The 24,421-nt window shown below is 44.2% G+C and overlaps 1 protein-coding gene across 1 annotated transcript in view; it reads right to left on the bottom strand.

The window, feature by feature from the left end:
- Positions 1-24,421, bottom strand: part of LOC103151154 (SH3 and multiple ankyrin repeat domains protein 2) — a 166,012-nt gene that overhangs the window by 80,608 nt on the left and 60,983 nt on the right. The window contains exons 12-14 of the mRNA XM_016681166.1: positions 20,671-20,752; positions 15,178-15,260; positions 11,216-11,340 (exon numbers count right to left, since the gene is read on the bottom strand). Of these exons, the coding sequence (XP_016536652.1) occupies positions 11,216-11,340; positions 15,178-15,260; positions 20,671-20,752 (290 nt within the window). The remainder of the gene's footprint in view (positions 1-11,215; positions 11,341-15,177; positions 15,261-20,670; positions 20,753-24,421) is intronic.

Consider the following 24,421-nt stretch of genomic DNA (forward strand, 5'->3'; position numbering starts at 1 on the left):
GTTGTTCTGTCAGGCGCAGCAGAAGAGCCGATTCAGGATCCATCATCATCATCATCATCATCATCATCATCATCATCATCACCACTCAGCGTTCAGCCTCTCCCGTAACCTGATCCAGAATATTCCTGCTGAAGGGCTCTAATCTGATTTATCAATTATAATCTGACCGTTAAGATTAACGTGGAGGCGACTCTCTGCTAATCCGATCTGCCACCAGGAGGCGCTGCTGAGGAAACTAAGTACACCCTGCTGCTGCCGCAGGACTCAGCAAGGACATGGAAATGATTCAGTTTTTACTACAGCAAATAAAACCAGAATAAAGTCAAACTGCAATAAAGTTGTAATAATTCAAAAATGTCTTATTTTCAGTAGAAACTACAAAAATACTTTCTATGATTTGTGTTTTTGCAGTGAAGATGGTTTTATTCAATAGAGAAAATGACTCAGATTAAGGAGGTGGATGTAGATATTGTAGATGGGTTTGATGAAGAATCTTCATGAATGAAACCGTTGGCGGCACCGTAAGTATGGGTCGGCAGCGAGACGCCGTTTCCATGGAAACACACACAGCGACTCGCACTGAGGTTTAACATAAACTCTGGTTTTACAGTGCAGTAACAACCGGTTCTGCTGGAACGGTCCAAGTTTCCCCAGACAGAGCCGGCCGTCAGCGGCGGAGGGAACCGGTACCAGTACCAGAACCAGCACCAGCACCGGTACCAGTACCGGTCCAAACCAGAAGCTCAGCACTGAGGCAACCAGAACCACCAGCTGCTGAAACATCTGGGCTGCTTTAAAGCACCGAGTCTGACTTACTGAAGCTAAGCTAAGCTAAGCTAACTGTCTTTTCTGGTCACCAAACTTTTTAGTTGAAGGAAAATAATCCAGTTTCTAATTCTGAATAAATTTTTGCTTAACAAGAATAAAATAATATGAAATGCAGAATAAATGTAAACAAATTATTTCCGTTTCATGTCCAGGAATCACAGATTTCTCATATCTGCTGAGGTCTGCGTGTCGCCTTCATGATCTGAAGGTTTTCAACATGAAAGCAAACAGATTCTCAGCTGGGTTTCGGTCTGGACTTTGACTAGGCCATTCTAACTGATGAATCTGACTAGCATCTCTGGCTGGTTGTCCTGCTGGAAGCTGAACCTTCACACAGTCTCAGACTTTCTGCAGTTTCCCTGTAACCCACTGCATGATGCTGCCACCACCATGTTTTGCACCTTCAGTTTTGTTTGTTAAATAATGTGGTACAATATTTAGGTTTAGTCGTGGTGCTTTTCTTTTTGGTTTAATTGGATAGTTTCGTTATGCCTGAATAATCTGTGGAACATTCTGCAGATAAATATAATCAACATCACAGTCATGGTTATGCTGCCATCGTTATGGCAGCATAACCATGCAGTCCTGTTTATGTATCGTTTATAGATCAGGTTTGTACATGCTATCGAGTTTTTATCTGTTTTTGTACGTGCAGACCGTCAGAAGATCAGGCCCACTGTGTGTTTTCAAACAGGACTTTTTAAGGATTTCTTTTCCCCATCCTTCCATGCAGATCAGATCTGTGGCTGTTTGTCCCACCTGAGCGGTTCAACCTGCAGCTCCTCCACATGTTAAGGAGCTAACTCTGCTAGAACTTCCCCACATCGACCTGCTGCTGGTCTCCCTGACGCTGAATATGAATAAACAATGCATCGTTTTCCTTCTGGTTCATATTTCTGCACCACTTTGCATTTTCAGTCCTAAAATCTGAATAAACGTCATAAAGTTTGTGTTTGTGTAACCAGAGGACGGTTTGGGGGTGAATATTGTCTGAACTCCAACCCAGAGTCCTCCACTAAACTACATCTCACACTGTCACTGTGTACACACGGAGACCCACCATCCTCCCGGTTGCTAGGCGACAGTTGCCGTGTGCTGCCACTGGAGGAGGGAGCGGTGCTGGGCCTGTCATCCCTGTTTTTGGGGGTGGGGGGGTCATTAAGTGGGAGTTAATTGGACACAGAGGTTTTAACAATGAGCTGCTGGGAATCGGGTCGACCCGGATCCAGAGCTCTGGTTCCACTGCCGTGTTTTCCCAGCGACCTGCGCGGAGGTTGCAGCTCTGCGCGCCGCGGGCCGCCGCCGCTCTTTGTGCCTATAAATAAATTATTTATGGAAAACAACGCTGGTACGGTGGTATTTTTAAGAACCATGTGACTTCAGTGTGGGTTAGTGGGGAAGGTGGCGCTCAGCCTGCTGGTGGAGCCGAGCCGAGCTTTCTGCTGGAGGAGGAGGTCGATTAAACAGCTGATGACGGACGACCTCTGAACTCAGAAACTGTGACATCACGCCCACCGAGACGGAAACATGATGACATCATACAACCTGTCAGAGCTGAAGGACAAACCGTCTGCAGCAGAAGCTCAAAGAAAAGCTGAATATCTCCTGATCAACTCGACTTAAAGACGCGAGAAACAAAAATACGACACTAAACGTTTCACTATTTACTCACTAAAATCTAAACCAAAATGAATCCACCCGCCCTGACATCATCACTCCCATCACAGCAGGAACCTGTCGACACAAAAATACCAGGAATGCCTCAGCAGCGACCTCAGAGCAGCGACTGCTGCCACCGTCAGCCTGGGGAGGGTCAAAGGTCAAATCCAGCTGAGGTTCATCGTTATGTAGAGAGGAAGGTTATTATTCCCCAGAGGAAAACATTCAGCCCAACGTCTCCGTCTCTACAGGTCAAAGGTCAAAGCTGATGAAAGTCTGAAGCCTTTAGGTCCATTTTAACAGGATTCAGGTGATCAGTACATTCTGCCAACATTCTCAGAAATGAGCCAAGAGCTCAGTCAGCAGCGTAAAGGTCAAAGGTCATGACACGACTATGTGAAGACAAAGAATCGGTTTGTTTGTCTAGAAACATCGAAGGCAACAGATGAATCAATTAATTTATGTTTTCACCAGCAGCTCAGAGGTTTTACAAAGTTCAGTTGACTGAAAGAAAAAATAAGAAGCCACATAAACGTAACGTTATTTAAGGTTTAATTCTTTAAAAGTGTTGGGCCAAACTAGAGTTGAGAGCTTCATGTTTGATCTCTAGATTACTATTATTATCATTTAAAATATTGCTAAACAGAATTTGAGGAATGAAAATGCTTAACTTTTCACTACTTTTATAAAAAATATTTTATGCATTTGAAAGTTTCTGTTTTCAGAAGTAATTTTGATAGAAAACAGCCAGATTAGTTTGGTAAAAAACTAAAACATCCGAGGTCTTCTGCTCATCCTGAGACGCTCAGATCTGAATTTATTTTAGTTTTCCTCTGGTGGAGACGGGAAGCTGCAGAAAGTTCTGCTCCAAATCAAACTTTATGAAGGTAAAACTGAACATCAATCCAACCATCCTGCCTGTAAATAAAAACACACTCTGCTCTTTATGTGAAAATGTTTTATTGGTTTTATTAAATAAACTCAAACATCCCAACAAACGGTCCAACTAAAAACTGATAGAAGTGTTTTGCCTGATGAAGTGAAGAGCCAAACATCAGGATGTAAAACAGCTGAAGATGAAACGAGTCGCTTGTAAAACAAGACGAAGGTCTGAGACAGGCGTGATTAAAATGCACATGCATGGTCCAAGCTGACTGGTTAATTAGCCGCCTCATTAGTCATGCCAGTTTGACTTTAACAGCATCAGCTGATTGTCTGGCGCTGATGAATTCATGAATGCAAACAGCTTCTTCAGTGGAGCTGCAGGATCAGAAAGAACCAGAAACCTGCACCAAAAACGCATCATCTGCTGCTTTTATCCAGAATTCAGCATCATGGCTCTAAATATGAATAACTAACAATGAGGGGGCAATAAAAGAAGCTGGTTTTAATGTAGGTTTACTCAGACCAGCTCCACTTGTGTTGCTGAACAGAGCAACAGATTTGGGCTCTGACCCGGTGGACAGACTGCAAACTGGCGCCCAGCCGGACGGCGCCGGGTCAAGGTCAGCGGCCGTAATCCCAGCAGCAGCAAACAACCTGCAGCCGAAGCAGGAAGGAGCTGAGCCACCAGACGCCTCTTCATTAGAAATCACACTCAAATATTAAACACTGGACAAAACCATGAAGAGATAAATCAGACAGTCTGCATGTGAATTAATATGCAAAACACAAGAACCACAAAAAATAAATCAACCTGTTAGTCCTGCTTTTGGTTTGAGGTAAATAAGCAAAATTATAGCTGCAACAGGATTTCCTGTGGATCTGAATAAAACTCAGGAATCAGAAAAACGTCACATATTTGTGTTTCTGCTGGAACAGTGAAGAAATGTTGAGTTAAAACAGATTAACCTTTTGGTTTCTGGGGGTAAACTATGAATTTTTTTATTTGGAGCAACTTCAAATTATATTTTTGTTGGATTTAAATCCTCACTCTGTCCAAAAATGCATCCAAGTTTGCTGTAGACACTAATATGTCACAAAATCCTTTTTTATAAACTAACTTCAGACTTTATGTTTTTTGCTGCTAGATTAATTTTAGAAAAGATAAAAACATCAACTAAAGTCGACCTTTTGGTTTTACTGAGGCTAAAACATCTGATAAAACATGCAGACAACAAATAAAACTAGTTACTAGACCATCTAAATGACTGGAGAGACAAACTTTCCATAAAGTTGGTAAGAGTGGAGCGACTCAGATCTGGTTCAGATCAGATCGGTTTCACATGTAAGAATCAGCCGATCGATTGATCGATTGGTGCATCTCCAGTGGAACTTTGGGTTTAATCAATCCCTCCAGTTTTTATGTGATTACAGAAATTCACATAATATCAATTAATCCCTACATATTTTGTGCAAATGCATAATTTGTGTTTGTCGCTAATTTTCTACAAAAAAAAATGTTGGGTTTAAGTGATACTGACTCCAAACAGCAGGTGGCAGTGTTTCTTATTCTACTCCACCACTGCCTCAGCGTTACTTCATGTCAAGTTATCATCTGTGATCTACATGCAGCAAAAATAAAGATATTTCTTGTTCAAAAATCTAAATGTTTCTGTCTCGTCTGATTGTTTCTTTTTCTCATCTTTCTTCTTCTGTATGTAGATTATTTAACGAGTTAAATCAGGGAAACAAAAACGGCACCACAAAATCAGTGATCCTGATTACAAAAACAAACTCATGAAAACGATTCAGGAATCCTGGAGGAGCTGATTAAAACTCCTCTGTTAGTTTCACTCTTATTCTGTTCAAAGTCAGATAATCATGATTTACAAACTGTTTGGTCATTTAAAACACAGAGACGGAGACAATCGGTGCAGCTCAGGTTTACAGGAACAGATCAGAGGCAGAAAGAACCGTGAATAACCAGGTAAGTCCAGAGATCTGTGGAGCTGCGCAGGAAGATAAAACTCACTTTCATTTAGGTTTCATCAAGATCAAAAATGTTATTAAAGGGCAGAATGCATAAAGTATACATAAACCCTCTTAAAACAGCTAAAATATTAATAAATAGCTGTGCATTCAATAGGTTCTTCTTAAAATGAATAATATTGAACATATTTTCACATTGATCAGTCCCAGCAGAATTTCTTGATTATTTCTGAGTATTTTTTGTAATAAAAATCACTGGTTTTGTGACGCTAACTTAGAAGTATTTATGCTTATGTATGATGGTAAATGTGACCTTCGTTACTCTATCATGAACTAAGGCTGAGTATGAAACACTGCCACCTGCAGGTGGGAGTTAGCAGTCAATTAAACCCGATGTTTCTGACCGATGTAGAAAATTTGCAATGAACTTAAAATTATGAATGAGGACAAAAAAAGGTGGGATCTGTTGATTTTGTGGGAACTTGATGAAATTTAACGGCAAACATAAAAACTGCCTTAATTTGACCTATAAAAATAATATTAAGGTGTATGAATGTGTCCCTCTGGAGTCTAGAGGCCGAATTTGACACATTTGAGCCAGAAAGTTTTACTGCAATGTGAATAAACTCAGAATACAACAGAGGAAGGATCAGCTTTGGCTCTACATGGATAAACAGAAGTACTGAGACTTTCTTCTTATTTGTGAATTACAACCAGACCTTGTTATGAAAACCTTAAACTTCAGCAGAAACATCAGGATGTAAAGTTTGAACGGAAACGTCGTGTTGTGACTTCAGAGATGCAGTCGGCTAAGAGGAAAGCCTCCCTGTGAGGGCAGCTTGTGCTACTTCACTGCACAACTGACAGTCAGGGGTGTGCAGGGAGTCCTCAGGGAGATGCTGGAGAACACACACACACACACACACACACACACACACACACACACACCTGGAGGCATGGGTCTGCATGGTACCCAGGTCACACTTCCCTCTCTTGGCCAAAGTTGTGCGTTATATAAGCCAGTAAGTGCTCCACTCCATCTACCTCCAGAGCAAACACACTCACAGAAACACGCAGCTGAAGCTGCACGCATGTGCAGGGAGCAGATCCATGCATGTTCTGTCCCGCTAGCGGGACTTCAGTGCACATTAGTGCATTTTAAAGACCAGAGGATGCATTCTGCAAACATTTCATGTGTTCAGGTTGAAGCAGACCAGCTGCTGTCTGCAGCATTCACACAAACATATCAGCATTTAAGATAAAGAATCAATATTTAATCTGCTGTTTAGTCACTATAGTGACACATTTATCACCAATATTTCTTAACCTCAGAGTTTTGATGTTTACTGAAGCAATGTTTACAGGAAGTTTTACAGGAAGGAGATTCAAACGTTTCCAAAGAAACTAATAAAATCAAATTTCTTACAGGTTTCTTGTTGAAGAGTCAGTGTCATGTATTAATGTGGCAAAGTCACCAATATTTTCAGAATTGCATATATTCTAATGCAGCGGCAGGAGGCTATTTAAAGAGAAGCTCCCTTTCATTCAGGCTCAATGAGAGAGCGAGACTTTCAGTGGATAACAGGAAGGCTGAACTGTTTTGTCTGTTTGAACTTTCTGCCTCTGTCTGCATTTTTAAATATTGACAACTTCTTAAATACTTGGAAAAGTTCATGTTATTCCAGAATTTATCAGGAATAAATCATTTTGATAAACCTAAGTGGCATTAAACAGAAACAACTTCAGGTCTCACTAAAGACTGTCTGAAAAGACAAACCAGCTGTCTGACCTTTTGGCTTCAACACCTCCAGTCCTTCTCATGCTGCAAAGATCCCTTTAAATGTTAAGGCCTGAGAATGTTTCACCTGTCCATCATGACCCTCAGCAGTCGCTGACTCAGAGTCTAAAGCTGTGAAGCCGGTTCTGCAGAAACCCGGCTGATAGGAACAACGACGGGCAGAGTTTAATCACACGAGGTTCACCGGTCCGCCTGCTGCATTAAGGCTCTGAAGAAAAGCAGCGCTGACGCTCAGCCCTGCATCAGGCATGCACTGGGCTGCAGAACAGGAGCTGCTACATCTCAGGACATCACATTTCTCTGTTGAACTTTAAACTCTGCTCACATAAACAATCATTTCTGAATTTCTGTCTTTGTGTTTGTGAGGCGATGGAGCAGAAATCAGTTCAAATCTGTCGACTTTCAGACTGTTCCAGTCAGAAGAGCGGCACATGTGGCGAACACGTGAGGAGCAGCGTTCACCTGTCAGAGATCTGTCCCCGCTGCTCGCCTGCTGCCGGACTGGAAGAGCATGACGCTCATCGGGTCTGACATGGTGGAGCAGAAACGACATCTCCGCATCGCCCTGACCTCCACGGAGCGGGACAGCGCCCACTTTCACGTTGGCTCGGCCCGGAGCTGCAGCAGCTCAGCTTTCAGCTTCTGTTTGTGCTTTTCAGCATTCTAGTGTCGCAGCAGGGGAGTGAAGAGCAAACGTACAGTTTATTTACAGCAGGAAGAGCTGCTTTACTGCTGGACCCCTTTACTCTGATTTAAACTGTCTTCAGAATATTTACGATGTCGGAGCAAACCGTTCCACTGAGACGCACAGAGGAACTGCAGAGCAGAAGCTGCACAGCCTGAGGAACCGGACCTGGAACATTTCACTTTCAGAAGGTTTGATCCATAAAACTCTCCATGTTCTGCTTTACTATGGAACAGTAAAACGATCCAACCTGCCCCGATCTGTTCACAAACTGGAGAACTTTCAGTGGGGATGATGTGAATCCTGGGTGAAATCAGCAGCTTTGAGGTTCATCTGAAGGAACGGATGTGTCCCTCTGTCTAAACCAGCTTCGTTTGTCACAAACGGCGCCGGTCATTCTGACTCAGCTCTGTTCAGTCCCATTTATGCCAACTCCAAACCGTTTGCCTTGAAAGTCCAGTCCGAAGGTTTGAATTGACCTCTGACCCTCAGTCTGTTGCTCTCAGTGTCTTCAGGTTTTTGTGTTGTGTTCAGGTTGCTCAAAGGGTTTGGTTGGTTTGAGAGAAACGGAGCCACAGCAGCTGGAGGTGGACCAGATGTTGGAGTTTTTGTATAAAATCAAACCTCGTCTGCCAGACCATCAGGGAAAACGCATCAGAATCAGATGTTTTCTGACTGGCACTGATTTCCTCTAAATGAATTCATTATATTTCATTTAAATGTGTGAAAACTTTGTTAACACAGAGATCCTGTTTGCTTTGAGGAACTTTGCTAAATTTGTGAGCTCTTTGTGAATTAGATGAGCAAGCTACTCTGGTTGGAGGTTGAAAAAATCACATTAAATTTCTCATAATAAAAGAATGAGACTGCATGTGAAACGCGGCCCCAGGAAAACACAGAACATCCCTGTTAGTATGTTCAGACTTCAGGACCAGAAATGAAAGCATCTTCATACTCTGTATCTATAATTACATCTTCACAAAAACTCTAACACTTTTTTCCCTGTTCCTATTTCTTCATACTGACATCATGTGTTTTCGGGACCAAGAATCTGAACTGCATTTTAAAGCTGAAACTGAGGCTGCAGAGAATCAGCGCTCGCCGTGACGTTAGCTTCATGTTTATGTAAAATATGATCCATGCATGGCTAACTAGCTGCAGGCTGTGCAGCTGTGAGTGCTTCAAACCTCGTCAGGTCTTCTTAAGCTTTCTGAAAGCACGTCAGTCCTGCAACATAGCAGCAGTTCTCACTTCGTTCTGAAGCCGATCGAATCGATGACGGAGGAGGAATTCAGGGAAATATTGGAGGAAGTTTAAATCTGACTGAGGATGAGCTGCAGACGCAGAAGCAGCCTGCTTCTCCTCATTTGATGCTCCATTTAGCAGAAACACAAAACAAACCAATCTCCAGTTCACCGCTGCACACACACACATGCACACGCACACACACACACACACACACGCACACACACATGCACACACACACACACACACACTCGTTATGGAGCTGTGTAAAAAAAGCGAGCCCGAAATAGACGACGTGATTTTCCCGGACTAACGTAGCAGCTGTGATACGATCTGCGGCGCTGCGTTACTGACTCACATTCAGCGGCAGCAGCACATTCTGGAAACACAGAAACGCTGCAGCGCTGAAGATTACTTCAAGTCATTTTAATCAACACAAATCCTTACTGCACTACAAGATAAAAACCCAAAGAGATCAAAGCTGCTTACACGACACAACGCCGCACAGTAATCATGGCGACTGGAGGGCGGAGCGTTTGTTTCAACGTTTCTGAGCCACATCTGTCCAGCACAACACAAACTCACTTCAGCCTCAGCCCACTTTTCAGGTCTGGTTCAACTTTTTACAGCAGGGGGGCGTCTGCACTGATGAGCTCATTGAGACAAAGATGTCAGAACATCTTCAACCGTTTGCATTAAAACAGAGGAAGATAAAACCTGCAAACATGGTTTTAGTTTCTGTTGAAATATAAGAGTGTTGCAGGAAGTCAGATTTACTCCATCATGGAGCATGACATCAATCAATCAATCAATCAATCAATCAATCAATCAATCAATCAATCAATCAATCAATCAATCAGCTGTTCAGTATTCAATAATTCTTTTTGCAGAGCAGATCTAAAATATTAGAAAGGAAGCTGAAATGCGTTAGCATAACGCTACTTGACATGCTTGACCATTTGCAAAGCAGCCAATCCCAGAGCATCATTCATTTTCCATGTTGCTGATTGGCCTTCATAAAGGTCATAAGGTCAGAAGATCAGCAGAGACTGGCAGAGCATGGTGACAACTTAGCATCTTTGTTGCTACATTTAGCAACTTTTCCAACCACTCTAGCAATTTCTTTTCCCCAGAAAAGTGACTAATTACAAATCCAACAACATTTCTCGGTTTTATTGAGGATTTTCACAGCAACAACATCTGACAGTGATTTAGGAAAAAAAAAATCAGAATCGTAATTTCATCAGACATTAACGCTTCGCATGAATAATAAACCAGAAGCAGAAGTTGAAAACTAGCATGGACCTCAGAGAAATGGCGTCAGACCTGCTCAGAGGTTTGGACTTTCTGAGCGCCGTGCCTCTGGTAAGGCGCCAGCGGACGGAGCCTTTGCTACATCAGGATTTATTCTGCAAATATGTTTCCATCTACACTTTAGCCTTTTTCAGAAAAGCCCAATACAACCTCAAGTGAGAGTAAAAAAATGTTTTTGTGAAATTGAGGAAGTTATTTTGAATTTCTATCAAACCTTTTCATTAGTTCAAAATGCGAATTTAAAAAAAATCTTTGATGGAAACACAGCTAGTGATCTGTCAACCTATGACCACATGGGATCATCATCATGATTAAAGAGTGACTTGTTTCTCATTTTATTTATTTAACTAGTAATACATAAAAATGTATCCATGTTTAATACCAGTTTACCCACCACAGAGGAACAGTCTTTGAAAGTTTTCAGCTTCATTAATGTGCTGGTTGTGGAGAAATCTCTGAGTAGATGCAGCTTCTCCTAAATAAACTGATGTTTACATTGATAATGCTAACTTTGCTAACTGTGGCCTCCAACAGCCAGCTGCAAACAACACTACAAGAAAAACCCCGGCCTCAACTTTGGCCCCCATTTTAAAAACTTTGCTAAACCTCTGAACAATCCCACATTTCTACAGGCAGGAGAACCTGCCAGCAGATTATTCTCCTCTGTCTAAAGAGACCAGTTTAACAGACCGGAAGCAAAAGGCTCAGGAGCTTCTAAAGTTCGTCTTCAGGAAGCTTACGACACCGCGAGGATTCAAATCCATCCGTTTTCCTGCAGAAGACGTAACCAGGAAGCTGGTTGTGGAAGCTCCTACCTCGATGAGGAAGTCGCCCGTCCGGAGCCCCGCCTGCCAGGCCACACCGCCCTCATCCACCGACTCCAGGTACTGCAGCGCCGGGAAGGCCGGCGTGGGCGTGAACTCCTCGATGGGCGTGTCGGCTGCAGCACAAAGGGACAGAGGTCAAGGTCAGAGGTCAGCCAGTCAGATTCACTTGTTTCTACAGCAACCAGGTAATTGAACTTAGTTTAAATGTGTTTCAATAAGATTAGAGATTTTCATTCCCATAAATTGAGGTTTTATTTAAAATCCAGCAGATTACAGATTAAACTTCAGACAGATTAGATCTAATTTCTGCTGCTGTAAATATTCTGCTAATAAATCTGATTTAAAGGTTTTAAGTCTTCCAGCCTTCCAGGATCAGCCTGTTTGCAGGAGGTCAGGATTCCTCCAAGTTAGAGAAAATTTAATGACAATTTTTTTCAGCATTATTTTAATTCAGGACCTGCATGAATAACAGTTTCAACTTTCTATTTTTTGGCTCTGCTGGTTCTGGTAAAAACTGTTGCCAAACAGCAGAGGTGCCATCCTGCAGCTTTTAGATGCATCTGGAGCAGGAACGGACCTAAAGGACGCAGGAAGGCCGTTCAGTGTGTGTAGATAAATCTGGAAACCAACACTGATTTATTTGGTTTATTTCATCCCATTAATGGAGATATTCAGTCAGATTAAACATATCAGGAGCTGCTTTTCTCCTCTGTATTTGGTAGAGAAAGTGGAAGCAGATCCTTCCTGTTGCTTCTGTCTCCTAACAGGACTGAGAGGAATGTTCAGGAAAAGTCATCTAAAGACGATTCGATTGGTCCAAAGTTCTGCTGAACTGTTTTTCATTCAGTATTTCTTTTGCATGTTACATGAACTATTCATATTTATTACTGAGTTAATGAAGTAAAACAATAAAATGCTAAAAAAAACCAAAACCTGATAATCAGCCGTCTATGTTTGAATAAAACCAGAGAATTTACAAACTGAAGAACTGTTAAGCACCAGGTGAAACTGTTGGTCTGATTTCTACAACGTGGCGCTCAAGCCGACCAGCCGTGGCTTCGTAAACGACTCAATCTGAACATCTGGACGCCCAACGTCCAACGTCTCTGGACATCTGTCTCAGCTTCATCAAACTCCAAACCAGAACTCAGCTAAACTCTCAATCCTGCCGCTTCCAGAAGAGGAAAGAAGTCACTTTAAGAGGCCAGTAGTCCTGATGTGAGTACAGTAACACCATCCATCCTGCTGGATGGAACCGGCCCGACCCAGCCCTCCCTCTCCCCCCTTCGCTCGCCCGCTCTCGGGGAGGTTACAGAATCCTGCGGCTGGGAGAAACCAGTGGTGACAAGTGACACTTCCTATAACTCACCGTCTTACTGGGAGACACACACCGCGAGCGCATCCCAAGATCTCATGGGAGCTTCTTAACACAGTTGTGATGTTTCTGCGTGTGTGTGTGTGTGTGTGTGGATGTGTGTGTTGGAGAGAGAGGGAGAGTGAGAAACAGAGAGAGAGGAGAGTAGTAATGCAGACCGAGGAAGAGGATGTGAGCCTATGTGACAGCTCCAGCATCAGGGCATGTTTATGTGTTCGGCCGCGGCCCAGTAAGTGGGGCCGGCTCCGCTGCTCCAGGGTGGGAGTCAGTGTGTGTCACACAGTCTGGAACATTCCTCTGGTTTTACTGAGCAAATCTCTCTTTGTCTGCTAAAACACAGAAACATCAACAACAACAAAAAAAACACAGCCTCTCGACAGAATCAAAGAGGCGGCGGCGACCAATCGAACGGCGCCGCACGGTAGTGGAACGCAACGTGGATTATGACACGGCGAGAATCGTCGTAGAAACCGATGCAGCAGCAGCAGCAGCAGCAGCAGCAGCAGCAGCAGCAGCAGCAGCTGCTCCAACCAGCTATTTTTAGAGCCCCTCTCACAGCCTGCTGGAGCCTCAACCCGCCTGGATGTGCCTCTCGTATCACAACAAGCACTGAGGAGGTGGGAGGGGGCTGAGAGGACGGGGACGGAGGACAGGGACGTGTCAAACGTGTCCGGAGGAGCTGCATGCCAGCAGTCCTCCTCTGTGCTGATGTCATGGAGTTTTGCTTCAGCGCCACATGGACGGTGGTTCTGGTTTAGGAACCCACCCATCTGAAAATCTGGGCCGATATTGATATCCGATATATTATCTATATCTCCCAACTGACCAGATGATGACATTGCTTCCTTACTTTAGTCAAAAACCCACCAATCACATGGTCACATGACCAAACAAATACCACACGACCACATCCCCTTTCAACATAAAAATGTCAATTTTTACAGATTTTTACTGAAAAATCTGTATTTTTACCGACATAAAAACATGTTGTTAATACGACCCAGTTTTAATTAGCAGACTGACACAGATACAAATTCCTAACATCAAACGGTGCTGATGCCGATAACATGCTGTACTCCTAGTTTGGTTGCTCTGGTGGCAGATTTACGCCACATAATGCTGCATGGCTTCACAAAACAGTGAAACTGAAAAGTAGTTAGCTAATATCTTCACAGTGATTCACTACTTCAGCATGTTGATCAAGACCAGCCGCATGCATAAAAGACAGAGAAAGTCAGTTTAATGAGTAAATATCCGACTGACCAGCAGTTTGAAAGCATAGCAGCTGAAACGTGACAGCCAAGCATGCGATGATGATGCTGCAGCATCGCATGCATCTCCTTCTTGTGCTCCAATTGTTACAAGATTGATTTTACCGGAAGATGATGAACTAAAGATGAACTGGGTTAATACGAGCATTGGTTTGTGATCTTGGGTCAGAACTTTACTCAGGTCTGAATGCAGATTAAGGGACATAAATTACAGCTAACAATGAATCGATCACTATCAATTATTTTGACAATTAATCAGATTAAAAGTGGAATATTCTGCATATTTTTCATTCACTCACTCAAGTCTTATACAATATTAGAAATAAATTTAAAACATACAAATAAATTATTTTTAAGATAAGGAAATAAAAATAACATTCCTTTAGTGAATGTTTTATCATTTGTAACATCTGCAGGTAAAAGAATACATGAACTGTGGATTAACATAATCTACTCAAGCACCAAAAATGTGTTTAAGGGAGATTTTATTTACAGAACTTGAAGCTAAAACTGAAACTTGAGGAGCTCTGTGTAGAACAGACTTAAAGACGAATGAGATTTTTGTTTTCAATGCAAAATGCTTATATTTTTGTACAGCTTTATCTTCAGTACTGCTTTGATTGTGTTGATCTTTCAGTAAATGGCCTTTCTGGAGTCTGTGTGCTCCGGTTAATGATGAACCGATTACGATTATTTCAATAATCGATTCATCACGGCTTCCAGCCGTAAAATTGCCCGAGATTAGCTTTTAAAAGCTAATCGTTAACCTTGGAAGTTCCAACTCTTTCAGATGAAATTGTTTAAAGTGCAGCCCTGACGCACAGCCACATACAGATGAATTCTGCGGGTCACTTTCACGGTGCTGTAAAGTTATTTACGGACACAAACTGAGGCTTATGACGTTTTTATTTAATGCGTTCTGCCGTAAAACAGACCGACATGCAGATGCGTGCAGGTCAGGTGTAAATGTTGCTGCTGATGTCAGAGTCCGGAGGAGTTTAACGTTACGCTCTAATGTCACGCAGCTCTGGAGGGTCAGAAACATCCAGCCGTCTCTGACACACATGTCAACACATCCAGCTGATGTGCAGCGCCGCATTCAAGCTGTTTCTATTCTAATGCATAAACAGCCCGACATGCACAGAATTAGGGTCATAATCTGGATTTCAACGCACACAGCAGCTGTGCCAACAAGTTATTTGTTGGTATAAATAGAATTCGGCATTTAACTAAATCTGTCTCAAACAAACATGCACAGAAATGAATCCTTGACAAAAGCAGCCATAAATGAGTGAGTCTCCTACCTTTGGCCCCGCGCAGGACGAAGCCGAAGCCCTCATTCTCCTTCTTCTGGAGCACCACCGTCTTCTCATCCACCACGCAGTCACTGTGGAGCAGATGCCGAGCAGAGCGCCCGTTAGCACAGCCCATCATCCGCAGCATAGCCACGGACGCCCTGCCCGAGTGGAGGTTCATGCTGCTGGAGGAGAGCTAGTCCGGCCGGGGCAGGGCAGGGCAGGGCAGGGCGCCCCCACCCCACACCACCACCGCCTCCTCCTCCTCTGGCTCTAGCAGCCCGAGCGGCCGCGGCCCCGGCAGCCCTGCGACAGCATCTCCGGGAAAAAAGACGAGCCACAAGATAAAAATAAAAAATAAAATAAAGTGAAGAAGAAACGACGGCGATGGCTGCAGCCGCTGCGTCTGGAGCGGAATCTGCCGCGCGGTTACCGCTGCCGCTCCTGCCGCTGCTGCGGAGGAGCCGAGCGGCGGTGCGGCAGTGCGGCGCCTTCGAGGAGACGCGACATGAGTCTGGAGGTTGAAGGCGGCTCAGCGGCTCATGGTGAGGCGGGGAGGAAGGCTGCGGCTCGACGGGAAGGCGGGCAGGGAGGGAGGGAGGGCGGCGGAGGAGAAGCGGCGTGGAGCGGCGTCTCTCGGTTGGAGAGCTCCGCAATGAGAAACCACAGCAACAGACTCGGCGGAGAGATAAGCGGAGTGGGAGTGGGTGGGTGACAGCACAGTCATTTACCGACTTCTTAAAAAGTGTCTCTGCCTGTCTGAGCAGATGACTGAGAATAAAGCTGCGGATCAGTTTGTTTACATTACAGCCTTTAACTAGGACACAAAAATCTGAAAATCCTACAGGAAACAAAGAGGGTTGAAAATAGTTTAAATTTGTTTTTATTACTATTATAATTTCGAATCCTCAACAGTTAAAACCATTTCTATCACATCTGGAGTTCCCCAGGGATCTGACCATCTATGACCCACGTCCTTCCCATCGGAAGTTAATAAGTAAAATTACTAACAAAATTAGAAAATCATTAAAAGTTCATTTATTTTAGCAAATCAATTGTAAAACTGCTAACACTGACTTGTGATTATTATGACTTACAGCAAAATGAAACAGAGGAAGTTATGATATTACATCACATGAACAAAATGGACTTTTAATGCAGAAATGTCAGATCACAGGTTCTGTCTTGACATTAATTCAGAGATCACAAACATGTTCTGTAAGGACAGTAAGCCTTAAACAAGCTGGCTGTTCACAAAGTACTTTATACAGGCACATTAACAGAAAGTTGAGTGGAAGGAGGAAATTGTTGCGAAAGTTGCAGCATTGAGAGGAACGTGAAGCAATTCCTATTCACCTTAAGCAACGTCGGCCTCCATGACATGCTGCATTACTGCATGTCATGCAGAAGGAGTGAATACAAATATGGACATATTTCTGCATTTTAATCTGATATTTTCACCTTATTTACTTAAGAAGCACATTTGAATTTTGTTGCTCTGAATGTAATCAATCTTTATACTTTGACTTTTTCCAAATAAATTACTGAGGTAAATACATTTTTTAATGACATTTTCATTTTTTGAGATGCATCTGTAAAATGCTGATAATTAGCTTCACTTCCAACAGAGTATAAACTGTAATTCAGGAGTTTTTGGGATGTTTGCATCCTCAAAAGCTTCAGTTTAAATCTTTGCTTGCTAACAAATCCTTTAAGTCCTTTTATCATCAGCGACAGAGCAGATAAAACCGTAATCATCGGTTTGTGTGGCACACCAGAAGACACAAACATGCCTGTGTGTTCATGCGCTGTGTGTGAGCAGCAGCTGTGGCGCTGGAGCCTCCGCTGTTGCAGCTGCAGCTGTGTTTATGAGGAATCCTCCATGAGGTGATGAAGCAGCAGCTTCTCCAGAGCAGCTCAGGGAGCCCGTTAGGTCTGACTCAGCTCTACGCTGCCGCGCCTCACATCCTTTCTCTGAATTCTCTCATTTCATTTCCTTCTAACCTCCCTCCTGCTAACAAGCCGTTTCTGGAACACACATGCAGGAAAAAATGCTGCATTTGGGCTCTGAGACGTCCGAACCAAAGGTCAAGTTTGCTTTTATGACTTGGGGCGACTGCTGCAAGGGCGGCTCATTCATCTTCTATCAGGATTACAGCGAACAGACACGTGGGATAAGAGGGAGAAAAGACAGACAGAGGAACGAAGGAGGAGAAAGAGCGGCGACCGCCATCCTAGCAACTGTTCCCTTAGCAACGCAATCTGTGTAGAGAGGAAGGAGGCCAGCGATGCTGATACACCGAAGGTTACCTCACAGCATTCCCTCACACACACATTCACACACTCTGTGTTAATCTGAAATCTGGCCTCTGTATCAGGCCAGCAGCCTGAAAGCTGATCCAACGTGTCATGTTGTTCAGCAGCGAGCGGGGAGGGCCAGCAGGCTGCAAATAGAGCTGAGCGTGCAGCATGCATGGGAGGAAATGTGAAGCCTCTCATTGTGAGCTCCACCGTGGGAGTCTGCAGGGTATTTATAGCGGCTCTCTGAGCTGCATGGTCAGATTTTCATCCCTCCACATCAGGAATCTGGAGATCCGGAGGTGAGTTATCCGGCTCCCTCCTTACATCACCAGCACAGGAGAAAAAGCCTGAAAATCAGCCTTTCATTGTGACCCGTTAATGGCGTTCTGCAGAGTACTCTCAGTGGCGGTTTCCTTCCCGCCGGCTGCATCCATTTGTGCCTGGTGACTGAGCAACGCCGCCACCATCATCAGCGTTTTATCCTGGACCGCTCAGGGAGCTAATGCAGCGCGGATGGAGGTTCACATCTGGAGTCCAGCCAGCAGCGCAGCAACATTCTGCAAACTGGGAGAGTTCCTGCATCAATAAGCATCAAACGCTCGGAGAGAGAGAGTTCATGGGAAAACTCGTTTCTCCTGCAACACTGAAAATGAAATTAGTCCCGTTTTCCTACTTCCAACAAAGTTTTAGACAACCTGCACTTCCCTTTGGGAATATCCCGACTTTTAAGTTTTTATTCCTGCTGCAAAGAGCTTGAACTGCTGATGATGGCTTTTGCTGAGCTGCTCTTTTTATGAACTTGTTCAAAGATTTTTAATTATCTTTAGGTCAGGAGGCTGGAAAGGAATCTTGGCAAACAAACGTCTGAATGTAAACTAAGAGGTTCAGTTAGAGATCGTCACGTTTTACAAAGAATGAAACAATTAAAAATAAATTAATAAACTGGTTTTACACAGCCACGTGTACAGTATTATTTTATAAAACGATGTGCGGGGATATTGGTTTTTATAAAGACTCGGCTACATGTGGACAAGGCCAAAGAAAAATGAAACACGTTGAAACATTTGGTTAAGTTTGGATGTCTGTGTTTGAGTGCCTGGTTTCCTCTACCAAGGAACACATGATGGCAGCTTCTGTCGCCCGCTAAACATCACAGTAAGCATGTAAACATGGACTCGTCCTGATGAAGACGTCTCCTCTCCCTCTCTGTCTTCTAACCTGCAGAGTTTCAGCACAAAGCGCCCAGTTCTCGTCTTCAAGTGCATTAGTCAGGATTACGGGGCTGCTGTCAGTGATCGATCGGGTCTACTTGCAGGTCTGGTTTCATCTGTGTGCGACCTGCTGCCTGCCCACACACACACACACACACACACACACACACACTGAAGAAGATAAATTCCTCCTTCCTTCCCCACTGGCAGCTAAAAAACACACACATACATCTTTGAAGAGGAAAGAAAGGCTTGACAGGAGGACCACAGTGTTCCATAAAAAGAAGGAAAAAACCTGAGCAACGTCTGAGAAAGAAAATAACAACCATTAGGGATGTTTGCTCCTTCAAGGAAAAACCCCTGAAACCTTTGGACCTGGAATGTTGCAGGACCTGGAGTCTGCGTCACGTTCTGCCTTTGGCTGAGCAGCTTCAGTTATGGCAGACACGCTTCACCTTGACCCACATGGAAGAGTCGGAGCTCCGGACTCGGAGTCCTGCCAACGCACATCCAGCAGAGTAACAAGGAAACGCCCTGTTACCGCATCATCTAAATCATTTCTCTGGGTCTAACGGCCCTTTAAAGGCCTTTAGAGCCAAGCTATATAAATAGATCAAAATGATGAAATCACTCCATAAAGGTTAAAAAACATCTGCACTGACACTTTTGTTTTTGTTAGAAAAACCTGTTTGCAGTGACTAAAACTGGAATTTAAAGAGTTTTTTTTTTTCCTGAGAAGTTTTTGGAGTTTCCATTGAATTGGTCTTGGTCCAGAAACGGTTCTGGATTCTGCTTTCAGATCACCTCTAGAAGAAAATAAGTGTAAGTTTTCACACCTGTAATTCCTTTATTTTAGTCCAAATCAGTTTATGAATTTAACTTGTAACTTTTTCCAGTGGTTCAGTTTCTTTTCAGCTAGCTAAAACATCAGTCACGCTAACCATTAAGCACCAATCAGAAACATTTGTTTTGCTAACGCTACACCAACATGTTACTTAGTGATGGCTAATGCTAAGCGCTAAGTGACCAGTCTGCTTTATGACCAGAGCCCTGCTGTGGTCAGTTAGAAAAATCAGCAACTATGAAACGGAAACCATGAGCGAAAGGTCAGGTCTGAAGAATCACTTCCTGAAGCATGACTGTACATGTCGAAGTGTAATTACAAATTTGAGCCGTTTGAGGGCGACATACTATGTTACAACACATGTTGAAATCAACTTTACGAGTTAGAATAAGCTGAACACCAGGTTGGTGGAACTAGTTGGAAATTTAGCATTAGCCGCATCCTAAAAGAGTTTTCTGAAGAGAACCACTCACTCTGAGCGGGCCAGAACCGGTTAGAACCGGTCCTGGTTCTAATGGAGGACTCTTTCTGTTTAAACAACAGGGCACCACATCATCCCACTGTCGCCATGTTTCTCAGGAGGGATTGCTGAAATTACGATCAGTTCAATTTGACTGTATTTGTAATAACATAGGCTTCATCAGACTTTACTAGATCTGAATCAGTGGATCCATTTGTCTGTATAAAGTTAGAAAATCATGTCTGTTCCTCGGTAGCGTTTGCAGAAACAGAGTTTATAGATTAGATGTTTAAAGAAAGAGATCGGAGTTCTCTGGGACCGGATCAGAACCTTCCACTCAGCCCATTAACATGCTGCAGAGATTCACCAAACTGACTGATTCTTTTAAACAGAATTAGTTCAAAGCGGAGCCGGGATTAGACTCGATTTCTGCTGCGACCCGGAGGAGAACACATCCATCTTCGTTCCCGCTGAAGCTCGTATTAAAGCGGACCTGACAGCAGAGGAGAGCAGACCTCAGCACCACTGGGTGTCGGCGTCAGGAGCCATCACAGCAAACCGTTCACTCAGAGAACTCGGTCAGAGCCGACAATTCAACCAATTTTCCTTTTTCTCAGGACAGAAAACGTGAATGAAGGCAGACGGAGATGAATCGGTGGCACAAAGGACGAAACGTTCAGGCTCACCTGGAGGCGTCGAAGCTGTCGTACGAGCCCACGGTGTAATGTCTGAAGAGTTTCCGTCTGTCGGCCCGGTCCGCTCGGGAATCTGAGAAAGAGCCCAGCAGAACCACATCAGAACCACAGTCCACTTCCTGTCTGCTTACAGGAAACATCTGGAAACGCCTGCAGTAAGCAGGAAGTAGCAACACGCTAGCAGGTTTTACGCCGATGAGCAAAGAGTTGGTCTAGAACTACAGAACCAAAACCAAAAGACGGTTTCAGAACTGGACCGGGTCTGGAGACACGACTGAGACTCCAGTCATCCAACGCAACCATCCATCCAACGCAACCATCCATCCAACGCATCCATCCATCCAACGCATCCATCCATCCATCCATCCATCCATCCATCGTCTGTGAAACAATTTTGCCACAAACTCATGTTGGTTACAGAAATATCAAAAGGTAAATCTAGTTTCATAAACTCTTTCTGATCAAAGATGGAACAGAAATCCAGACGTTCTGCAGCAACATGCTGGTGGTTTCAGGTTCTCGTGGTGCTGGCGGAGAATCAGGTCCGTGGTGAAACATGGTGCCGTTGGATCCAGACGTGTTCGCTCCGTGTGTGTGGTATGGCGGCCAGCTTGACCTCTTGACCCCATCACGGATCCTGACCTGTGGATGTAAACCCAGAGCTGAAGGTTGTCTGAGGGTTGGAGCTGACCCGGTTGGTGCATCAGGCCAGAGGAAGAGGAAGCAGCAGACTGACATGGAGGCAGCTGGTCCTCAGTGGTGCCCCCTTCAGGCAGCAGGTGGAACATGAAGATGCTGTTTTTTTCTCCATCTGGTTTTCTGTTAAAACAAACTTAACACTTTGACGTCATGATGTTTGTGTAAACAACGTCGTCAGTCGGATTCTCGTTGGTTTGTCAGATTAATCTTCATCTCCTCCCCTCATCTTCCTCCCTCTTCTGTCACACCAGCTGTCACTAGTTCACAGAGACGGCGCCTGAGGTCATCGCTGCAGGAAGGCCTTCCTCCTCTCCCTGGTTCCGTTTCGGGTCCGATCGGGTCGGATCAGACAGGATTACCAGCTTTTCTCTTTCTGTTTTACCGAGAGGAAAGAAACGCTCGATGTTGGTGATGAGGAGCGCGGAGGGGACGTGTCGTCTCCGGCATCGCGGTGGTCCCTAGCAACGGTCAGCTGGTTTCTATGGTCACAGATCAATAGGGACGCAGCAGCCATGTGTCTCACCAGAACACAGAGTACTCACATTTGTGTGAAAACATGTGTGTCTGCTCCGTCTGTGGTTGTATCACCGTCCTGTCAGCTGTGTGTGTGTGTGTGTGTGTGTGTGTGCGCGTGCGTATGACTGATTCTGCTCTGGGTTCCTTCCAGGCCCATTTTAACCCCTGTTTTCCTGCCTATTTCAGTTTCATCGTGGCTTTGAGCTCCGGGGAAAGACGTGAGAATGAGAAGGGGAAATTAGAGCAGCGCGCACGTGTGTGTGTGTGTGTGTGTGCGTGCATGTGCGCAGCGGGATGTGCTGCAGCTGCTGCACATCTGTAACAGAATTACAGTAGCAGGTTTTGTTTTTTAGTTCCATGGATGTGGTGCTGAAATTTAGGTTTAAAAAGCAATCAAGCTAACGTCGGGTGCCGGTCGCCATCTTTGTAGCTTAGATTGTTTCATATGCAGATGTTTCAGATGTTTGATGGTGGGTCAGTTCTGGTTGCAGCTGCAGCAGCTCCAAGAAGGAACCAGACGATCCGCCTCCTTCAGGATGAGGTGAGAACATGAAGCCAAAATGGACGCCAACCTCAGCGTAACGTAGATCAGAAACGCTGAAGGCCAGAAACTCTGGTTTAGCCTTACGCTGGTTTGTGCAGGTGAATGGAGAACAAAACGAGGCTGAAAAGGTTTCAGTTCCCAAACATCTTCATGTCAGAGTGGAGGCTCAGAGGGTCAGACGGCGTTCAGGAAGCTGTCACTACAGACAAAACCATGAAAACTCCAGGAAACAGAAACATTCTGCAGGAACGGACTTTGGACCGACTCACCGAGAAATATTTCATCTGACCTCTGGAACGAGACGTAAACTGGATCTGACTGGGGTCCATACATGTCAAATAAATAGTGTTTGCTGCAGAGAGAGGCTGGCTAAAATGATAAACCATCCAAAAGCCCAACATGAAAATAAACAAGTGAGAAAAAAGTTTAAAGCTTCCAGAAACGCCTCAAAAGCTCAGATCTGGAGCTGAAACGATTAATCAGATGAATCAATTATGGAAATAATCAACTAACTTAGTCTTTCATTAATTAACTGAAGCACACAAACTCAAAAAAGGCAATATGGTGAATGAACAACACAGTCGGGGCCAAAACTGTACAAAAAATATACATTTTGCATTTGAGTTACAATAATAAAAATCTGTTCATGTAAAATGGACCATCAGTTCAGTCCCACACTGAGTTTTCTCATGCCGATGTTAGAAACATTTCTAGCTAAAATGTTTTTTTTTTTAAGGTTTTGTTTGTGCAAACCTTCCTCAGAAACCTCACATGATGCAGTTTAAACCAGGGATGATGGATGTTGATATTCCTGCCAAAACGATGAAACATTGACTGGAAGAACACAAACTTTTCCCAGAGTCGGGTCTGAACTGGGATCGTTGTTCGTTTCTGCTGCGAAGCCAGTGGATTTGTTCTTGCTTTGGGTTTTAGAAAAGATCATCTCAGATTTCCAAAACAGTTCATCTGTTACAAACAATTCAGCAGAGTTCAGTTCAGTCCAAACTGGAGAAATATTCTCTCTTTCCTTTGGAGTCCAGTCCGCAGGTCCAGTCCTCTCCTCCAGAGAGGAAACGTTTCCTCCGGATGCCAGACTGCCTCCGGTGGCTGCCGCTCTGAAATAATCTAATAGATTAAACTGATGAACGTAAATCTGCTGTTTCTGATCCAGGTTGATCGATAACCTGATGTTAAACTGAGTTCTTCTTCTTCTGCGTGTTTCCAGACCTCTGAATCGAGCCGAGGTCCAACCGCAGCGTGTGTAAGCGGGCCTTAATCCGCCTGCATCACTTCTATTCAATTAGACGGATTAGAGGCTAAACGCCTTTAACTTAAATCAGCGTGTGTGAATTTCTGTGAGAGAGGGCGGGAGGAAAAGACGGAGGTAAAAATAAAAACTGCAGGAACATTAAACATATTAAACTGGAAACATCATGGATTTAGACGGAGCTGCCGTTTCCATCAGCGCAGCTCTCACTAACACGCCAACTCTTCCCTACAGACGGAGCACAAAGGGACTTCGTTTCTCCAGTCCTGATGAATAAATGATGATGTAGGCATTGAATAATTACGCGACTCACAGGCAGCTTTAAATGTTTAAATATTTCTTCTGCAATCAGCTTGTTTCCCTGGATTATCTGAAGCTAGCGTAGCGAGTGAAGCCGCCATTAACCGGTCAGATTGGTATGTTTCTCCCTCCGCTCTGTGACTCTGCGGGTCCAGAGTCGGATCGGGTCGGGTCGCTGTTGGAGGTTGTCCGGGTCGGTCCGCTGCTGGGAGATCCTGCTGCCTGTGCAGATTTATAGCAACACTCAAATCCCAGAGGAAAAACGTTCCAAAACGGGAAAGAGCTGGAAGAACGAAGACAGACGAGGTTTGTTCTCAGGATCGGATCTGAAGGAAGTCAGAACGATCCGACCGCCTCAGGCCTTCTCCGGTTCATCCACAGGCTGCCGCCATGTTGGCTCTGATGTCCTGAAAACC

The sequence above is a fragment of the Poecilia formosa genome, unplaced genomic scaffold, assembly GCF_000485575.1.
Source record: "Poecilia formosa unplaced genomic scaffold, Poecilia_formosa-5.1.2 Scaffold272, whole genome shotgun sequence".
In the NCBI taxonomy this organism is placed as follows: domain Eukaryota; kingdom Metazoa; phylum Chordata; class Actinopteri; order Cyprinodontiformes; family Poeciliidae; genus Poecilia; species Poecilia formosa.